Raw genomic sequence first — 20,083 nt, forward strand, 5'->3', positions numbered from 1 at the left:
TTATGTGCACTTCTCCCAAGAGATAGAAATCATGCAGCTGTTTCTGTCTGGCACGGCATGAAACATGCTGCAAAAAATCATAAAATGTGCTGTGTGCTCACTGTGCTGACATATTATTTTAGAGTGTTGAATGCAATGATTAGCCTACTTACATTTGACAATAAATACCTTGCCTTACTGTGGATATTGATCATTATTGTGTGATAAATGTGATGTCTTAATTTGACCTTGTACTTTACTTGCACATAGACATGTTTTTTATTTTTTATTTACATGGTTTAATGAAATTGTTTTCCACTTTTCATCTTTGATTGAGTAATTATAGTAGTAGCCAAAAGTTACCGCTGGGCAACCGCACGAGGCTTTGAGTTTCAGGCTGCAGCTTCTTAGATACATGGTTCTTATTCCTGTCTCCCTTATTGCCTGCATGTCTTTTGTTTCTAGATGGCATTGGATACCTTGTCAGGACAGTGAGCTTGCCCATCAAGACAAGAAGATGCATTTTTGGATTTCATTTTTTTGGTTAAGTGCAACAGCGTTCTGCACTATAGAGATGTTTGATAGCTATGGAGAAATCTGTCAAACACTGTGTGCTTGTGAGGAGAAAGAGGGGGTACTCACAGTGGGCTGTGAGAACAGAGGAATTGTAAGTCTCTCTGACATAAGCCCTGTGCACTTCCCAATGTACCATCTTCTGCTCACAGGGAACCTTTTGAAAAAGCTGTCTGCTGATGATTTTGTTGAATACAATGGACTTACAATATTACATCTGGGCAACAATGATATATCTGAAATTGAACCAGGAGCTTTTAATGGACTTCAGGGATTGAAGCGATTACATCTTAACAATAACAAAATTGACGCCTTGAAGGAAGAGCTTTTCCTTGGTTTTGAAAGTCTGGAATATCTACAAATTGACTATAATTACATCACTCATTTGGAGCCAAACGCTTTCAGCAAGCTTCATCATCTGGAAGTCCTGATTCTTAATGACAACTTGATATCCACTCTGCCCACAAACATTTTCCAGCATGTCCCACTGACTCATCTGGATTTAAGGGGGAACCAACTGAAAGTATTGCCTTATTCGGGTCTACTAGAACATATGGGCAGTGTTGTAGAGCTACAATTAGAGGAGAATCCATGGAACTGTTCGTGTGAGCTGATTGCTCTGAAAACGTGGCTAGAAAGCATATCATACACGGCTTTAGTTGGTGATGTTGTTTGTGAATTTCCTTTCCGGCTTCATGGGAGAGATCTTGATGAGGTTTCAAAACAAGAGTTGTGCCCTAGGAGAGCTATTGCTGAATATGAGATGCCACCCCAGCCACATCTGAGCACTGATGCATACTATAGGACCACACCAGCTCTAGTCACGGCCCCATTCACCTCATCTGGAATTGCACGGTCTTCATCAAGGCCCACCAAGGGACCCCGACAGTCAGGCAAATTAAAATCGAAGCCAACCTCTCGCATCCCATCCAATAAACCACAGAATTATGGTCAAATTGTTTCATATCAGACCAAATCCCCTGTGCCTTTGGATTGCCCTACTGCCTGTACTTGCAATCTTCAAATTTCAGACCTCGGCCTGAATGTCAATTGCCAGGAGCGAAAGATTGAACGCATTTCTGACTTAAATCCCAAACCTTACAATCCTAAAAAGATGTATCTTACTGGGAATTATATCCCTGTAGTGCGTAGATCAGATTTTATTGATGCAACTGGATTAGATTTGCTGCACCTTGGTAACAACAGGATAGCTCACATACATGACAGAGCCTTTGGAGATCTGACACATTTACGAAGGCTATACCTGAATGGAAACCTTATAGACCGCCTCACAGTCGATATATTTTATGGGCTGGAGAGCCTGCAGTTTCTGTATTTAGAATACAATGTCATTAAAGAAATGACTTCTGACACCTTTCAGCATGTGCCCAATCTCCAGCTACTTTTCCTGAACAATAACCTATTAAAAAGCTTGCCGGTAGGAATATTTAATGGTCTAACACTGGCCAGACTAAATCTTCGCAATAACCACCTCCGCCATCTCCCTGTCAACGGTGTGCTGGATCAGCTGACAACATTAGTGCAAGTAGATCTGTTTGAGAATCCCTGGGACTGCTCCTGTGCCATCCTAGAGCTGAAGCTGTGGTTGGAACAGCTCAGCACAGGGACAGTTGTAAACAATGTCATCTGTGGCTCACCTAAGAGGCTGGCCGGAGAGGACATGAGATACATTAAGACGGCTAATTTATGCCCTAATAACTCGGTTATGCTCTCCTCCATGATCCCACCCTCTGAAGAATCATTCCCTGGAAGCACCATCACCATAGAGACATCCTTGGATTCGGACGCACGATACGGCACTGTCCCTTTATCTGTGATGATTCTCGCCCTTCTCCTAATGTTCATTGTGTCTGTGTTTGTGGCTGCGTCGTTGATCGTGGCCATGAAAAAAAGGCGTCAGAAGGCCCAAAATGATCAGAATATGTCTGTGAATGCTTGTATTAGCTCTCTGAACATGGAATATGGTCTTTACAAGAAGGGCTCCATTCCCAAAGTCAGAACATCCGCTGGTCACGTGTACGAGTACATTCCACCTGCAGTGGAGCCTGCATGTAGAACCACCGCCTATGCCCCAATGCAGGGCAAATCAGCGGATGGGTACAGAGATTTCGATGAGCTGAATGGAGCATTCCTGGGAGATTCTGATGAAGTGGAAGCCAGTAATACGATAAGCTCTGAATACAGTGTCGCTTCTCCAGAGCGGCTCAACAAGCCTTCCACCTCTTTGCAGGGTGATCAGTGTTACTACAGAGATGTGTTGGAGCCAGACAAACAGTCACCCTACAGCAGTACTTTGCCATGCAGGCATACAGCCCATTCATCTACTCAGTACACCTCAGACTTTGATGTGAGACATCAATACATTCATCCAGACAGAATACAACAGACAATACTATATTGTACAGCACCGAGTACTGTTTATGTTGAGCCCAACAGGAGCGAGTACTGGGAATTGAAAGCCAAGCTTCACATTGATCCAGACTACCTTGAGGTCCTTGAGAAACGTACAACTTTTACGCAGTTTTGAATGATTCTATAAAAATCTGAAATGATTCCATGTTCAAAAAGCAGGACAGAGAAAAAAGTCTAAATTTACCATCTTTCTCAGTTTGTTTATGTCAATAATTTTCAGTGTTGTTGTGCTTCAAACGATGTGTAATAAAAGGGAATAGTGCTTAGTTTAAAAAGTTAAGAATCCACTTGTGTTATTTATTTCAGTGGTTCTTGACTGTTTAATCTCAGTTCATAAATATGAACAATGCTCTTCCAAAGCAAGAAACCAGATAATTAAGACTAATCAGGCATAATTATCAACATAATCTGACGCTGGACCAATGATATCAAGTGGGGGACAAAACTTTATCTCTCAAATTAGTTGTATCTCACCAGCATTTGAGAGATCCAACCCGGTCAACCAGATAATAGCCTATGGTCTTGTCCTCCAAGACTCCCCAGGGTGTTGTCACAGTCACCTTGTTTCCATTATTTCCAACCTATTCCCCTTGGAGCTGCACACATCAGTATCAGAATCTAATTTATTCAGCACTTACATTTACATGTACCAGGAATTTGGTGGGCAGCGAAGTCATTAATCGTATAAGGGTCAGACACATTTGGGATGGTAGTGCTTAATGCAGACCTGAAGTCCACAAAGAGTTTATCCAAAGGACTATAGAGGCGGAAACACACTGTTCTTTTGTTTTGTTGCTGTAAGAGAGAAGAGTTAATTTTTACTGAAATGCATTGAGCTGTCCCAGGGCATGAGGATAACTTGTATAACATTCACTGGTATGTCCATTTGAGCTTCCTCCTCCCCTAACTAACAACTTGCTGATTATGTATGCTTAGTTGCACTTGTGTCTGAAATGAGGAATTCAGCTGTGGATATGACTGAGTGTTTTTGTTTCTTTGTGTTAGGGGCGGGGGTGTTATAAATCATAGATTGAAACTCTGTGTGCCCTCTGGCCGATATACAGTAATACATATTTTAAATGGTTGCTTATTTTTATATTGATATACGGATAGCAATCTTTATCTCCTTGAATTCTTGTTCTCAATTAATTCTTCTTTTGCACAAAACTGCACTATTGACCAAAATAGGTCAAGAATATGATGTCACTTTCTTAAATGTGTTTGTTGAAAATGTGCATAGAGCCATATTATGTACACATGAAAGTACCACACAAAAATCATTGCACTATGCATAGTTGTAGCCAGATATGTGTTCAGGAGCATACTGTATGTGGACAATCTGTAGATAGGCCTAGCACCCCACCCCAATTGCTCACCAACCCTTCCCCTCCCTGCCCCACCGACTATATAACATTTAATATTATCACAACCCAAAAATCTGAAATGACACAGGAATATTGAGTGGTATTTTGTTAAGCATGATATTTTAATTTATAGGTTTTTGTAGGATACATTCAGTTCATTTATGTTTTATCATAACAATGCCATCTCATTAATTGATATGGTTGGCTGTAGCTTTTTAAGGGCCCTACTGACAGTCTGGCATGTTTAGCCCATTGTCTATTGACATATTTCATGACATACCATAGTTTGCAGAGACTAAATATCATCGCACATTATTATTATTATTATTTGTCAATGCATTTATTTGAACAATTTAGCCAAAAATAATCAGTTTTTTTTCTGAACAAAATTCAAACATTGACGACTTATTAACGACGACTCATTAATAGAAAAATGTTATATGATCATGTACAATATATGGCTGATGCAATCAGTAGACAATGAAGTACTGACGGTAGTATGGCCCATAAATGCAAAATTTACTGGAATCAGACATGTTCTCATGTTGCTTCTATATGTGGAGAGAAAATACAGCACATGAATGAATTTATTTATTTTCTCTCTCTTTTTTTCCCGTCTTCCCAATGCCTGTCTGGTTACAGTTTTCATAAAATTGTTAGAGGCTAGCAAAGCAGACAGATCAGTCAGAGATAATGAAGAGTAAACAACCCATTCTTGGGTCAAAAGTGCAAAGAACTGAAGTTTTTGGCTTGGAGTAAAATAATGCCATAATATGCACTGAATCTGTTGATAACAGCCAAAAGAGGACATGGTGTGTCTGGACTCTGTCTGCATGTTATGATATACTTTACACCACAGTATTATTCATGCTGTTTTCAAACATACAGTGGCTTTAGAGTCATTTTGGTGGGGGTTCACTATATCTGTCTCCAGATTCTGTTTCTCAGAATTGGAAACACATTAGGACAAACATTAAATCTGTACTAAAGCTGGTTATAAACCTGTTCAGGTGTGTACATTAAAGTTACTATGGATTTGATCATAACTATACTGTGAAATTAGTTGTGATGATGTTCTTCTCTTGCTTTGGTCTGAGGAACACTCATTTGGGCCACTGAAGGAATTCGGGGGCTTGTACTTATCACAATTTGCCACCATTGTTTATGAGAATTCATTGATGATAATAATAGTATATTTTAAACGGAATCCTGCTCACGTTTCCTTCAACAGTTTTGCATTTCTTTTCATTAACTGTTTGTTTTGTAAGCTGATAGGCTACAGCTACCTTGTAAAGATAATTGTATTATGGATACACAAGCTGTATTACTGTATATATCACAAAATGGAAATGTGTTGGTTTTATTTGAGTTTTTCTTTTATTTGTTACCAACTGTGCATTCTTTTATCTACATTCACGTTTATGAATACTGATAGTTGAAAAACATGATGAAATGCAATGTGACTTTCCTGTGCATATGAGCGAATATTTACTTTAAAAACATGTCCATTTGGTGTTCTCCTCTATTTTGTACTATGATTTGTTTTTCTAGTCTGCTCTTTGGCTTTCGTACGAACCAGTGATTTTGCTACATTAACCTCAGCTTTGTAAATTGAACGCCTCATCAGCATTTTCTTGCACACCTGCAGCTGCTCAGTGTGCAAACCCCTGGTCTTTTATTGCAAACAAATTCACAAAATAATACACAAAGCAGCAAAGGATATGGGAGGTACGTGTATCTAAATGTGCTGTTACTCCAGTTCTTAGATGATGAATAAATAATGTGCTGTACATTCATTCAGTATATCCTTTTATCTCTCTTGCCTTGACCCTCCAACCCATGGAGCATTTAAATGAACTAACTGAAGTCAAATGAAGTCATAGTTCTCAGGGATGAGTGCTACAGTGGCATTTTATAGACCATCGCTATTCGCTAAGATTAGAGACTACTACCAATTAGTAGTCATGGGCATGATTTAATTTAAGATGAAGTTAGAATAGAAATGTAGTCCATCACAGAATCTTAATGATTATAATTGATTAAATGATAATTAGGGACTGTTGTCTAAAGTTTTCCAACTACAGTTGGGTGAATGACCCAGGCTCAGGACTGCATTGTAAAATGGGTTCATTCCAAATTCTCAGCTCTTTGAATTTAATATGTTCAATATGTGGCTCTTCATGGGAACAAAATATTTACGTTGTATCTCAGAGGTGATGTGTGCATACAGCTGGCATAATAGGTTCTGATCTGACTGTTACTGTGCAACCTGAACAACAGCCAAATTTGCATGCGTGGATGCCGACAGACACTTGCAAATAAACTCTCTATTCTTGGCAGACACGGCTTTCCCGCACAGTATCCATGGTAACATCCAATTATCTGGGAAAAACATATCTTGTCATAGAACAAGAGGTACTGTACTGGGGCATTGTGTGGGCTAATATGCAATTAGTCTTTTGACAAATGATGATGGGAATTGTTCTATGTTTGTATTTTAATACACAATTTAATCACTGCTTACCAAAGATGACATTGATTCATTGCTTTAATGAATAATGTTCTCTTTGCAGTTACTACTGATTCAAATTAACCACTTTAATGGTGGTGTTCCTATTTTGGGTATAGGCGGGATTTTTTCTTCTTCTAAGATTTTCAAAAATAAATAATAATTCTAAATAAATGAAAAATCTCCCAAAATAGCAAAAATGGCCGACCTGAGCCTGGGTCACAAGTCACAACGCATCAAGATGTGATGCGTTGTGAGCTTCTAGATCTGCTATTTTTTACAATTCTTTGTATGATATATACAGGACAAGAACAGAATACAACAAAACATACCATACTTTTTTTTTATTGCTGTCATGCATCAGTCTCAAGTCAGACGTATTATGAACATTTTTGCAGTCTCATTATCTACTCTGAAATCCTTTTGACTCGATCCGTTTGGCACTTTGCTGGTGTTATGTTGCTTTGTCGCTGGAAGATCCCAGTTTTTGCTGTGAGAGAGAAATTAGGGCAGATCTACATTATGTAAGCTTGAGGAGGTCTGTCAGGCAGTGAGAAGACAGCATATGACTGCAAGTGTTCACTGGAGGAGAAATCTCTATGTCTGCTTATTTAGATCAAGTAAACAGAATAGAAATACACAGTAAATTCCTCTGTGTTAATCTATCTCAGAGAGTTAGATGGACCCTTACCGGTCCATTTGGTTTCATTTGTACACACTCTGAGTTGTAAATGGATAAATTTAATTAACACTTGAGGATCTTATTCTGGTCATAAAGCCAGCTTCATGTGATGCATCCGTGTTGCGTTCAATATTGGAAATTTGAGAAAAAGAAATTGAACGGGAATCTCACATCTGGTGACATGTGTACCGCTGCAGGTGCTTGTGTCAAAGAATATGTTCCTGTCCCTAAAGCGCTTTCTGCATTCTGTTTTCCTGTGCAGCACTGAAATGCTCTAAGTCTTCCCTTCTCTCCTTTACTCTCTCTCTCTCTCTCTCTCTCTCTGTCTCTCTCTGTTTGTCTCTCTCTGTGTATGTGTGTCTGAATGCATAAATTATTGACTCAGTCTATTCATGCATGCCTCAAGGACTTCAGCCAATGTGGCAACAGTGCTTTTTTTGTGTTAAAAATAAATATATAACTTGGAAAAACCCTTTACATTATTCAGTGATAAAGTACTTCAATAATAATTAATGAGATAATGATTGAACACGCAACACTATTTATACCTGTGTCCACTGTGCACGTCTGCATGTAGCAGGTAGCATACTAGGTGTGTCCTGTCCACACATGTTCATGCTTGTCTGGGAATACCATGCATCTGGATGAACTTGGCTTTCAGGCATATTATTTGCTGCTGGTGTGGAACGGTAATTACTAAGTTGGTGAGGTGGATTGGGATTGAAGGAGTCAGCATGCACCTCGCCAGCATATCTACCGCAGCTGGAAGCGGCGGGTGTGAGACACGGTAATATGTATAGGGGCTCATCCAAGCTTGTGACTGCCAATGCGAGAGAAGTGACAAAATCCCTCCTTATCCTCTCTCATTTATAGCGCTCACACTTAACGTACAACCGAAATTTCACATTGAAGAATAAAAGAAACGCGCTTTGGCAAAAGTCTAAATAGAAAAGCTGTGAATACTTAATGTTCATAAGAGGCTTTTGTATCTCCAGAGCACTCTGTGTATTCATTAGAGTGTCAGGCTGGGATGTTCCCTGTTGTCTGCGAGATGTGATGCGCTGAGGTCTAGTTCTGCCAGTTTCAAGATGAACTGCAAATGTCCCCCAACTCCAGTTCATCTCCTCTTCGTCTACATTAAAACACTTCTCAGGGCTGTGTGCTTTGTTGGAGATTCTTTTGCTCTTACAGTGATGAGCATACTGTGTGGCTCTTGTGTGGCCCTAGAGAGGCTCAGCTCACATTAGCATCTGTCTGTGCCCTACATCCAGCCCCTGTTTATCAGCTCCTTCTTGCCCCCACGGTTCTTTTAGGGCATGTCCTTCTCCATATCTTGGCCCCAAAGAAAGTTGTCTACTCTTACACTCATCTGTTATTGTTTTACACTCTGTTATCAGTAACTTGCATGGTTGTTGGTCCATAATTTAGAGTGAATGAACATTACAAAGGTTGAGCAGATTGGCACTTACACAACACAGTCGTTTGCATCTTGTCCAGGGGACTGACTAAACAGTCTATTTTAAGACTTGGAAGATATGTAATGGCTCGCTTGCCATATGCTGCACTGTTTCACAAAGATGAGAAGACTTTGGAAGATTAGCTGCGCTGTCAAACACATTTGTTTATATTCCTTTTTCAAACCTTTTATTTGTTGTAATGTGGAATCAAATCTAAGCCTCATGGGCTTCAGCACTACTCTCTTTAGCTGAGCCTTTTTCCTGACCTGAAAGCGCCCTGTTTGTGTCAAGCGAAGTTTTCTATTTTCAGAAAGCAGGGTGAAATATTCCCAGTAAAACACCAGACAACTCTCACAGTGTTCTGACAATGGTATGAACATTTTGAGGCACTGGAGCTGATGCATGCATGATTTCAGTCAGCAGCAATAGAACATGTTTCAATAAATTATACTGGCTGGTAATGTGTGAGCAGGGGAAAACACAACATATGAACACTATTAATATACAGATGATAGATATGTTGCAAAATGAATATGTATACAATATACAGAACATACTGTAAGATATGCACACACATTCATTGATATGCAAGTTGAAATGGTATGCGATATACAGTAGAACTTCTATCAGAAATGTATATTGTCATATTATATAAGAATCTATGTAATCATACTCTATTCTTTAAGTATCATGACTTCACCCAAAGATAAATGCGCTTAGGCTGGGAAACAGTTTAATCATGTGCCATGATGCATGAGTGGTCTCAGAGCTCTCTGGGAAAATGTCCATGTACTGTGCCAGCCTGAATTTAAATGTATCTGCTGCTATGCTGTTGCACATCTCTTCTCTCTCCCCTGAACATCTTTACTGCACTCTCTGAGAGCCAAACCAATTGCTAGAGGAGGACCGACTTCCCTCTCTCCTGTAAAACGAAAAAAGGTTAGGATGAAATGTGTTCTCTGCCAAATAGCAGTTCATCTTATGCCACTTTCTCTATGTGGGGCATGGCAAATTCACTTAATGCACATGTCCATTTTTGCTCATATATACGCGTATACATTTACTGCCTAATATTTCAGGCCACAGATTTGCAGACATGAAGTAGTCTAGAACAAAATGATTTAATTAGTTGCACAGCACTATATGATTTACAGATATAACTTGAAGTAAAAGCTGTTGTTTAATGCCTGTATTTAAAAAGCAGATTTGAAAAGCTAGTTTCAGAATGAGGTGAAAACTGGGTATAGACATGAAACCTCTATGGAAGCAAGCTGATAACTATTTTTGGTTAATTGCAGTGAAGGAGAATAGGCCTAAGTCATGGCAGTGATAAAGAACACATTCCACATTTTAAATGATTCCCATGAGAATGAAGAATTTTAATCAAAACTGTCAGAAAAGAACAATTTGTGTTTTTCATAACATACGTATAGCTTTGTGAAGTACCCACAAAAAGCATAATCACATTCTAGAAGTGTCAATGGAAAGATTAACAGCAACTTCTTCGGCGGGACTGTGCACCTAGGGAAAATATCCGCTGCTAGGTTGTGTCTCATAACCTAGTTATGAAATCTGTTCTAATTTATGAACAAAACAGTTTGTACTCTAGAATGTAGCACAGCAGGAAACCTTGGCCCATTATCTTACCATTTCACTGACCTAATAGGTGCCAAGGATGTAGATGATTGTGCGGATATGTCCCACACTGCAAAATCATGAGTGTTAATTTAATAGAGTGCACAAAATGGTGATTTGCAGTGCAGTAGCTTGCATAATGTCCTGTGTATGTACTGCTAAATTGCTTAACACTTATGTTGTATGCCCTTTGAATACATGGATTTGACATCTCCCTCTAGTCTATTTGTGACAAAAGATGTCTTTAAAACCATGTCAGGGAAAGCCGTTTGCAAAAAACAATTTGTCTTTTTACCTCACCACAGGGACAGCCACACAGAACAACATGACTGCAGCTAGAGGGAATTCAAGGATCACTGAGGATCAAAAATGGGACCGTCTGACTTCTAATGAAGTAGGCTACTGGAGCGAACTGACAATTAAGGCATTGTTCTTAAGCCTAACTGTTTTCCGTCAAGTGACATGGTTTTACAAAGAAGTATTAGTGTAGCCATTCCAACTGGATCTTAATGACAAATCAGGTATTCCGCCAGCAGAGTGTAGAAGATAGACATCATGCAGTGGTAGAGAGAAGTTCAATTCCCCAGTATATATATATATATATATATATATATATATATATATATATATATATATATATATATATATATATATATATATATATATATATATATATATATATATATATATATATATATATATATATATATATATATATATATATATATATATATATATATATATATATATATATATATATATATATATATATATATATATATATATATATATATATATATATAGGGATAAAGACAGTTTCAAGGCATCTCAGAACTGGATTAAGAGCTGAGGTAAACACGTTCAGCTTGAATTCTCATAATGTTGCTGTCCATGGCTTATTCATTTTTCCAGTTCAAAGGTTAAGTACTTTGTATTTCCCGAGTGTCTTAAACTCTGCATGATGCCTCGCAACAGATTAGCATCCTCTTCACTGGCTGTTTACTGTACTGTTCAACTCTAGATAAAGTGTAACAGAATGCACATGTAGATCATAGACTGTAGGTCATAATCGTCAGTTTTATAAATTTCTAATAGATTTTTCAAGCACTCAGCTTTGTGTCCTAAAACAATACATTGCGACTGTGACTTAACCTTTTTATTTACATCTCTTTAAAACAACTGTATTTGTCATGTTCAGAAAACAATAAGGACATAGTGCCAGATATACCTGGATTTTCTTTCCTTAAAAGAAAAGCAGTTGTGTACTGCAGGGGATTTATGTGTGATACAAAACTAAGGGCAAATATAGCTGCAAGCAGCGATAATATGGGGCCAGTGAATAGAGAGAGAGAGAGACATGGAAACGGAATAGATTGAAGAGAGAGTGACATGGAAACAATAGATTGATGAGAGAGAGAGATGGAAACATAATGGTTTGATTGGACATCTCAACCTACTGCCATTAACAGGATTCGAACTCTCAACCTTCAGACTAATAGGCTGCAACACTACCTATAGTGCTATAGCTTTGTCCAGGCTGATATTGTCTGTTGAAGATCATAAACTCTTGCCTTCTTTCATGAACCAAGCCCCTGTTTCACTAACACTAAGAGATCACTCGTTCACAAACCATTTACCAATGAAGAAATTGTACATCTCCTCAGAACCAAAACTAATGAAAGTAGCCGATCTACAAGCTCACAAACCATGAAAAGTTGTGAGATTGTAGATCAGCTATTTTCAGATAAAGTATGTCATACGTTGAAAAAACGTACTCTCAAATAAGCATTTCAGGTTATCTTTACCATTTGTATTCATTGATACAGTCATGTTGTTTGCAATTCAACTTAAATTAAGTATGCATCAAGTGAGGCTTGAACTGGCGATCTTGAGATTGTGAGGCATTCATTTAAGGGAGACGCCATTGGCCCAACAGACAAGTAACTGTGAAAAAGGAGATCACACAGATGATACAGTTTCACGCAAATAGCTGAAAAATCCTGGGTTTAAGTGTTTTTCAAACTGCTCAAAATTGCGGACAATCTAAGGGCGGAGCTTAATGGTCAAATCGATACGTGTGTTCCTCATGAGTCAAGGCACATGTGTAAGCAAGTTTCACGACTTTCGGCCAAACGAGGCATGACTTATGCCTGTTTAAAGTCTGCCTTTTCAAAAAATTGCTATAGCGCCCCCTTTTGGCCAATTGGAGTGAGATTGGTTTCAGTGATATTTGGAATGACCCTGTACATTTCTGCAAAGTTTCAAAGAAATGTGAGTCTGCATGTATGTTTTAGGCACAGATGAATAATTTTCATAAAACTGTAATAGTTAAAATCTATCTCCTCCTGGGATTTTTGAGCAATCTGCACGAAACGTTTAACACTTGAACTTTGGACCACTGCCTACAAAAATTTCCAACGGATTTTCCATAAGTGAAAAAATGCAGAAGTTAGGAGCCAATGACTGTTTTACATATAATTCAAAATGGTGGGCGATCTAAAGGTTAGAGGTCAAAAGTCAGACCACAAAAGTTGTCGGGCATGAAGAGACGCATGTGTGTATCGAAGTTTCATGGTTGTAGGTCAAACAGGGCATGAGTTGTACCTGTTCAAAGTTGGCAATTTCAATTGAGTGCTATAGCGCCACCCTTTGACGAATGAGTGTGAGAATTATTTCTTGGTAGTTTTTCATGAGCATCTACCATATGGCCGAGTTTCGTAAAAAGCGTATGCACGGTTAAGCCAGAACTGGCAAAAACAAGTATTTTTCAAACTGCTCAAAATTGCGGAAAATCTAAGGGCGGAGCTTAATGGTCAAATCGATACGTGTGTTCCTCATGAGTCAAGGCACATGTGTAAGCAAGTTTCACGACTTTCGGCCAAACGAGGCATGACTTATGCCTGTTTAAAGTCTGCCTTTTCAAAAAATTGCTATAGCGCCCCCTTTTGGCCAATTGGAGTAAGATTGGTTTCAGTGGTATTTGGAATGACCCTGTACATTTCTGCAAAGTTTCAAAGAAATGTGAGTCTGCATGTATGTTTTAGGCACAGATGAATAATTTTCATAAAACTGTAATAGTTAAAATCTATCTCCTCCTGGGATTTTGGAGCAATCTGCACGAAACGTTTAACACTTGAACTTTGGACCACTGCCTACAAAAAATTCCAACGGATTTTCCATAAGTGAAAAAATGCAGAAGTTAGGAGCCAATGACTGTTTTTCATATAATTCAAAATGGTGGGAGATCTAAAGGTCAGAGGTCAAAAGTCAGAGGGTGAAAGTTGTTCAGCATGAGGAGACGCATATGTGTATCCAAGTTTCATGGCTGTAGGTCAAACAGGGCATTAGTTGTACCTGTTCAAAGTTGCCATTTTCAATTGAGTGCTATAGCGCCACCTTTGGACGAAAGATTGTGAGAATTATTTCTTGATCGTTTTTCATGACCATCTACCATATGGCCGAGTTTCGTAAAAAGCGACTGCACGGTTCAGCCAGAACTGCGAAAAGTGGCAGAAAAAACAGAATACTGCCAATAACAAAACAGGTCCAGAGCTGAGCTCTGGCCCCGTAATTAACCAAACTAAAATGGACAAGGAATTTTCATAATGTTAATGATGTAGTTTCCCAGTTGATCATGATTTGATCATGAAGAAAGGTTTTGGATGTACTGTAAAGTCTGACTTAGATGAAGTTAAATGTTGCCTTTCTGTATCTTGTTAATATTTGAAAGCTTTTGTCTTTACAGTGAACTTATTATATTTTTTACACTATTGTGAACTTGCTGAGGGGCTTGCTTCTAGGCTAATGTTTACGCACACTTGGCTTGGTTCCCATCTGCACAGTAAATTCTTCATTGTTAATGTAGCTCTGTAGTGTATAAATGGGTCTATTTGGTTACATTGGTACACTCTCAGAGTTACAAATGGATAAATGAAGACAGGATTTTACTGTCTTTGGGGATGTTAGGTCTTTTCACCAAAACCAATTTTTGTGCGTTACAAATGTTAGAATTGTGTCCATCGATAAAAATGTATGCGCGAATGTACAGTGACAAATACCTCAACAGCAACTAAAGGGGACTAAATTATTATTAAATAATTATAATCCAATTAAAGCTACAATCCAGGACTTATTTAATCAATTTGTATCGTAGAGTATGTAATACAATAGCACATCTGTAGTGGAGGTGATCTCCAATAACGTTATTTGACTAGATGCACCACTATAGTCCAGACATCGTGAGACACAGGAGAGACATGATAATTACGGATTGTAGCTTTAATCACTTGACAGGGGTTGGCTCTGTACTTGGTCTGCTCGTTTGTCCCTCTAGTCTACACCAAATCTCAAAGCATCGCATCGCAATGCAACGCAGCGTGTTGTGAGCTTGTAAATCAGCTATTTTCAGCTTCCCCCCAGAATAGGGATGGTAATGTAGTTAAGTGAGATTCAAAAGGCATAAACAAAAAATTAACAATTAACAAATGACTTCTGTATCTCTGAAAAACAAAAAAAAGCCAATAGGTTTGAACTTAATTGCCCTTACTCTAATCACACTTCTCAGTTTCCAATCCTGAGACAGCTCAGTGAGGTGTTTAGGTGAACTCCAAATTCTCCCTGAACCCCAACAGAAAACTTTTGTTTGATGCCAGCTCACATGCCCCCATACACATTTTGGTTTGAAGACACTTTTTTTTACCTTTTTTTTTTTTTACAGCAGTGTATGGTTCAAGACATAGCAATGTTCTCATGACAGGCTGAGGGTGTACTGCAGTTCCGAAAAGTACATTTCCATGTTTCTGCCTCTTCTCTGTGTGGGTATCCTCATAGGAGATACTATGAGCTGCAATGGATTTAGACAGTTGGCAAGGTGGGGGTGTCGGGTAACCATCCTCTGAACCCCAGAGAGCGCTGACATACACAAGTCGTCAGACAAACGTCTCTTCTCACCATTCGATTTGTTTTTAACATAATGAGATCCTGTCTTTGACATCCATTTATGGCATTGCTCCGGGCATCCTGGAGAATTGTGAATTCACTGATACTACGAACCCTTGGTTCTTGTTAGCAGGTTTATGCAAATCACACAGATATTAATGATATTGTTGTTCCAAAGGCAACACTAGATCCTCAATGACTACAACAGGGCAACAAGGCCATCAAGAATTTCCATAAAATGCAGTAGCAAATAGGTCACGGATGTGATTAATATTCAAAATGCAGCACTTCAAAGAGTGGCAACCCGATGCCTCAGCATTGAATACATTTGACCATTCTATCTTCCCTCATTAACCATGCTTGGTAGCATTATTTGCTGAAGGCTGTATACCATTGCTCATGGCAAGTGCATCAGCTCAAAGGAGAACTTCCTTTACCTTCTTTCATTGCATCAAGAATATTGAGCAGTTAAATTACTCATAAAAGAGTGAGAATATTTGCGGCTTATAGTTTGTACATTGCTATTAGTGGAGACAAGGATTGTGTTCATTATGCACAATGCAGCTATCATTTTTTACATTCAAAGTGATTAAATTAAAGGTAAGATTCATTCATCCACATCATACAACAAGGCCACCAATGACGTATATGCAATTTCCTGCTGCAATTGAGCTTGCCAGGTACCTCTGCTGAGCTGTTTTTAGCATCAACCCCTGTATTTATGCTTAGGTCTGCTGTACAGTGTCAGCAAACTGATGCAGCGATAATAGATCCAGTGTTGGGTTGGAAATTCTGTATCTTCCTATATGATGTGTGATACAGAATCAATCTCCAAACCATTTTACAATAGGAGATTAGTAAGAAAATGTTTTAGATTTCACTATGTTTCTGAAAAATGTTATGTGTATCCTGCATATTCAAACATACCTGAGTTTGTAATTTTGAGAATATGTATGTCTTTTAATTCAAGAAATTGATAATTTTAACACTCAACACACAAAACTCCCGTTCTAAAGTTGTGTTGTGAATAAGCTTTGAACTGAATCTCAAATGAGACTACAGTATTCCTTTTGAAGATGGGACTTGAAGCTTAAAGGATGACTGGCCTACACAAAGCAGAACTTCAAATTATGACAAATTTCTTCCCCTTTTATCAGCTCGATGATGGCAACCTTGATGCACTCATTTCCCCAAAGGGCAGAATTCTCCCACTGGTCATAACACAGTTCAACTCCTCACCTAGCCACTGGCTACCAGATCAAAGCAAAATCCACTCTCAGGAAAACAGTTGAGTTGGGAAAGATTGGTTGCTATAGCAACTTATACTGTACCACATTATGTATGGTCTCACACTTTGGTTTTATTAGTGGAACAAGTGCGTATTAGCTACATTGATTAATATATACATTTTAATAATGCAGAACCCCTGGCCTATCATCAACTATAGACCAGCAGCAAAAATATATACTTTTACATTTATCCTATGCTACTGTACTTATGCCATCACATTTGGTACACTGCAAGAGGCCAATTATATATTAGCCTCTAAAGATGGCTCAATTCAGCACCATCAATGTTTTAACTGCATGTTTTTGTATGCATGCCTGAATCACATTTATTGCACATATACAGTATACAGTATGTCCTACTGTGCCTCCCATGAGACCTAATGCTTGTGCATTGGTATGACACAGTAGGACGACAGCATCAAATATTCACCAGCACATTTGGAATGGGAGCGTCCACGGACGTATGAGATTTACTGTATAATTAAGTAGTCCGGATTAAAGCAGGAATGGGGCTTAATCAACAGCAGGATGAGTTGATAAGCATTAAGCCACGACGACAAGATTTATTAAAACCGCTAACGATCAGGAGGTCCCTCGATGCATTTCTCCACAAGAATGAGGTCAATCACTCTGAGTTTTCACACAACCGATTTGGTCTATTAAATATGCCAGCTGTTGCAATGAATATTAGTTTATGGCTAACTGAAGCACAGGTGCTCACAGACTTGCAGTAGGGGAGTAAATACAAATATAAAGATACATTTGAACTTCTCATTGTGTCTTCATAGCTTTGACTTGTTGTTATAAAGAACATTACAATGCATTTCCACACCACACAACAGATGTTTGGAAGCTTCATCTTGTGGCAATTACATTGGTCATTAATTGACCTTGATGGTCATAACTAAATTATTAGGCTTTCAGTGTGTCTTAGTGTGTGTATCTATTCACCAAAGAAATATTGGCATTACCTCATGAAATTATGTGTTCTACAATAATGTGCAGGATGCACATGCTTTCTAATGCCAAGGCAATATGAATGTACTGTTAAGTGCATCTATTATTTATGAAAGGTACTTGGAACATTGGAACCATTTTAACTTTCCTCCACTCTTTCATCAGCCGTCTTCCCCCTGCGTTACAGCAGCCCTCTTGTGGTTGTAACATACCGGGGACCGTGTTTGGGAAGTTACTTTCAAAATGTAATATATAAAATTCAATTAAAAGTAATACATTATGTTGTTATGTGTTGTGTTACAACATTGCTTTCTAATTTAATGTGTTAAATTCATGTTTGCGTTACATTCACAAAGCACCCTCAAATGAAGCACATAAATAACATATTTTTATTAATATGAAATGGAAGAGGGTAGGCTAAATATAGGCAGGATATATGTTTTGACAAATCTAATCTCGTCAATGGTAGATAAACTGAACTGAAAGTAATGCATTACCAACTGTAATTTGTGCGTGCGTGCGTGCGTGCGTGCATGCGTGCGTGCGTGCGTGCGTGCGTGCATGTGTGTGTGTGTGTGTGTAAATAAGACTAAGTATTCCCTTGGCACATCTCAATAACCGTTCCCCAACTATTGCAGTGTGCTTGCATTTGTGTAATTAATCATTAAACAATCATTACGCATCACTTTATCTTTGTGTACTGCCTTTAATTAGAGACTGAAGTATGAATTCCCTGTAGTAAGATGGTCACTCAAGAGCAAGGAACCTTACAATACAATTAAGCTGTGCTCTGGTACTGGCACTGCACTGTTCCCAATACACTGTGTATAGAAAGTGCATTAACTTGTTGTATTGTCAGATGTCACTTCACATTAGTTTGATTAATTGTTTATGGTTTGTATTATACTTAAAGGTACCATGTAAGCTGAAAGATGACCTTAAAAGCTCATATGAGGTGCCAATCCTAATTCTATAGTTTCACAATAAAGTGATGCCCCTTGAAGTACCATTTGCAGGTACAAGACTACAGTAGAAACCCATTGGGTTGGATGTTTCTGTTAACAGTGACTGTTCTGTATGTCCAGTGAGCTGACATCAATCCTGTTGATGTCTGTTGATCACTGCGACCAAATGGTGAGTGCAGACTAGAGGGGCAGTGGTTATGCAACACTGTGCCCTTTGCACAAGTGTCACATTGAACTTGACTCATGCAAGGAATCCATGTGGCTAATTAAGTTGTGAACACTGAACTATTTCAGTAAAACCATCATCTACTACAGGCCCACACACCAGCTGAAATAGATTTTGTTGTGCCATTTTTTGTTGGATTCTATAACAACAAAGGCACCGCCTTTTTAATTACTGAAACTGCTCCCCTGCAAATCCTTATTATTGCTCTTGAAAATAAACTGATTAAGCTGCAGCATGCGTTTATTTATTTATTCATTCATGTATTGTCATCTGTCTTTTTAATTACTGAAACTGCTCCCCTGCAAATCCTTATTTCTCTTGAAAATAAACTGATTAAGCTGCAGCATATTAATTCATTCATTCATTCATTCATTCATTCATTCATGTATTGTCATCTCTGTCTTTTAGAGTAGCTGGTTATGGTGCATTTGTTAGATGGGCTGCTTGATCATGTCTATCTATATCATAAATCAACAAACAGATAAGGCGTATAGCATCTCAAACATATGTCAGTGACTTTTATGTGCATGATTACCATCCCTTGCCATGCTCCCACATATCCATTATGCCCGTTCTGAGACAAGTGCAGTTCCTGTGTACAATGGACAATCCACTGGTTAATATCCTCACAATATCCGATGTTACATAATAGACTACTAGTGCACAAATTGGTTGCTCTATCTATGGTTCACTCACTGTAGTTTGAGTGATGGAACATGACATGCAGTATATTACTCATAGCTTAGTTTTTTTTGTGTCATGGTAAAGACAAAACCTAGTGAGATGTGGTGATCCAATTCCAACCAAATCCTCAGTGTTGTGGAGTGAAAAGGTTGAATACTATTCAGATGAGGAGATTTAAGACCTCTGGGGTAGCATTGAATTCTTGAAGTGGGCTAAGTTAATAAAGGTCCATCAACGGCAGCTAAGACAAGTGCAGAATGCAAACACTCTCTGTCATTGTAGCTTCCCCAGAGCAGTTGGTTTAGCAGAGTGTGTTTGGAATGTTAAGGCTAGGATCCAGACAAATTACTGAATGCCACCTATAAAGGGGTCAGGAAGGAAGTGGCTCGCAG

The 20,083-nt window shown here is 38.6% G+C and overlaps 1 protein-coding gene across 1 annotated transcript; it reads left to right on the plus strand.

Moving 5' to 3' along the window:
• Positions 1–496: 496 nt before the first annotated feature.
• slitrk5b (SLIT and NTRK-like family, member 5b) lies at positions 497–3,100 on the plus strand (the record flags this gene model as incomplete). The annotated part of the gene is made up of 1 exon (XM_084084541.1): positions 497–3,100. The coding sequence occupies one exon, from the start codon at positions 497–499 to the stop codon at positions 3,098–3,100; it is 2,604 nt and encodes an 867-aa protein (XP_083940667.1).
• Between the last annotated feature and the right edge of the window lie 16,983 nt (positions 3,101–20,083).

Source organism: Gymnoscopelus microlampas (assembly GCF_963454915.1).
Source record: "Gymnoscopelus microlampas genome assembly, chromosome: 17".
NCBI lineage: Eukaryota > Metazoa > Chordata > Actinopteri > Myctophiformes > Myctophidae > Gymnoscopelus > Gymnoscopelus microlampas.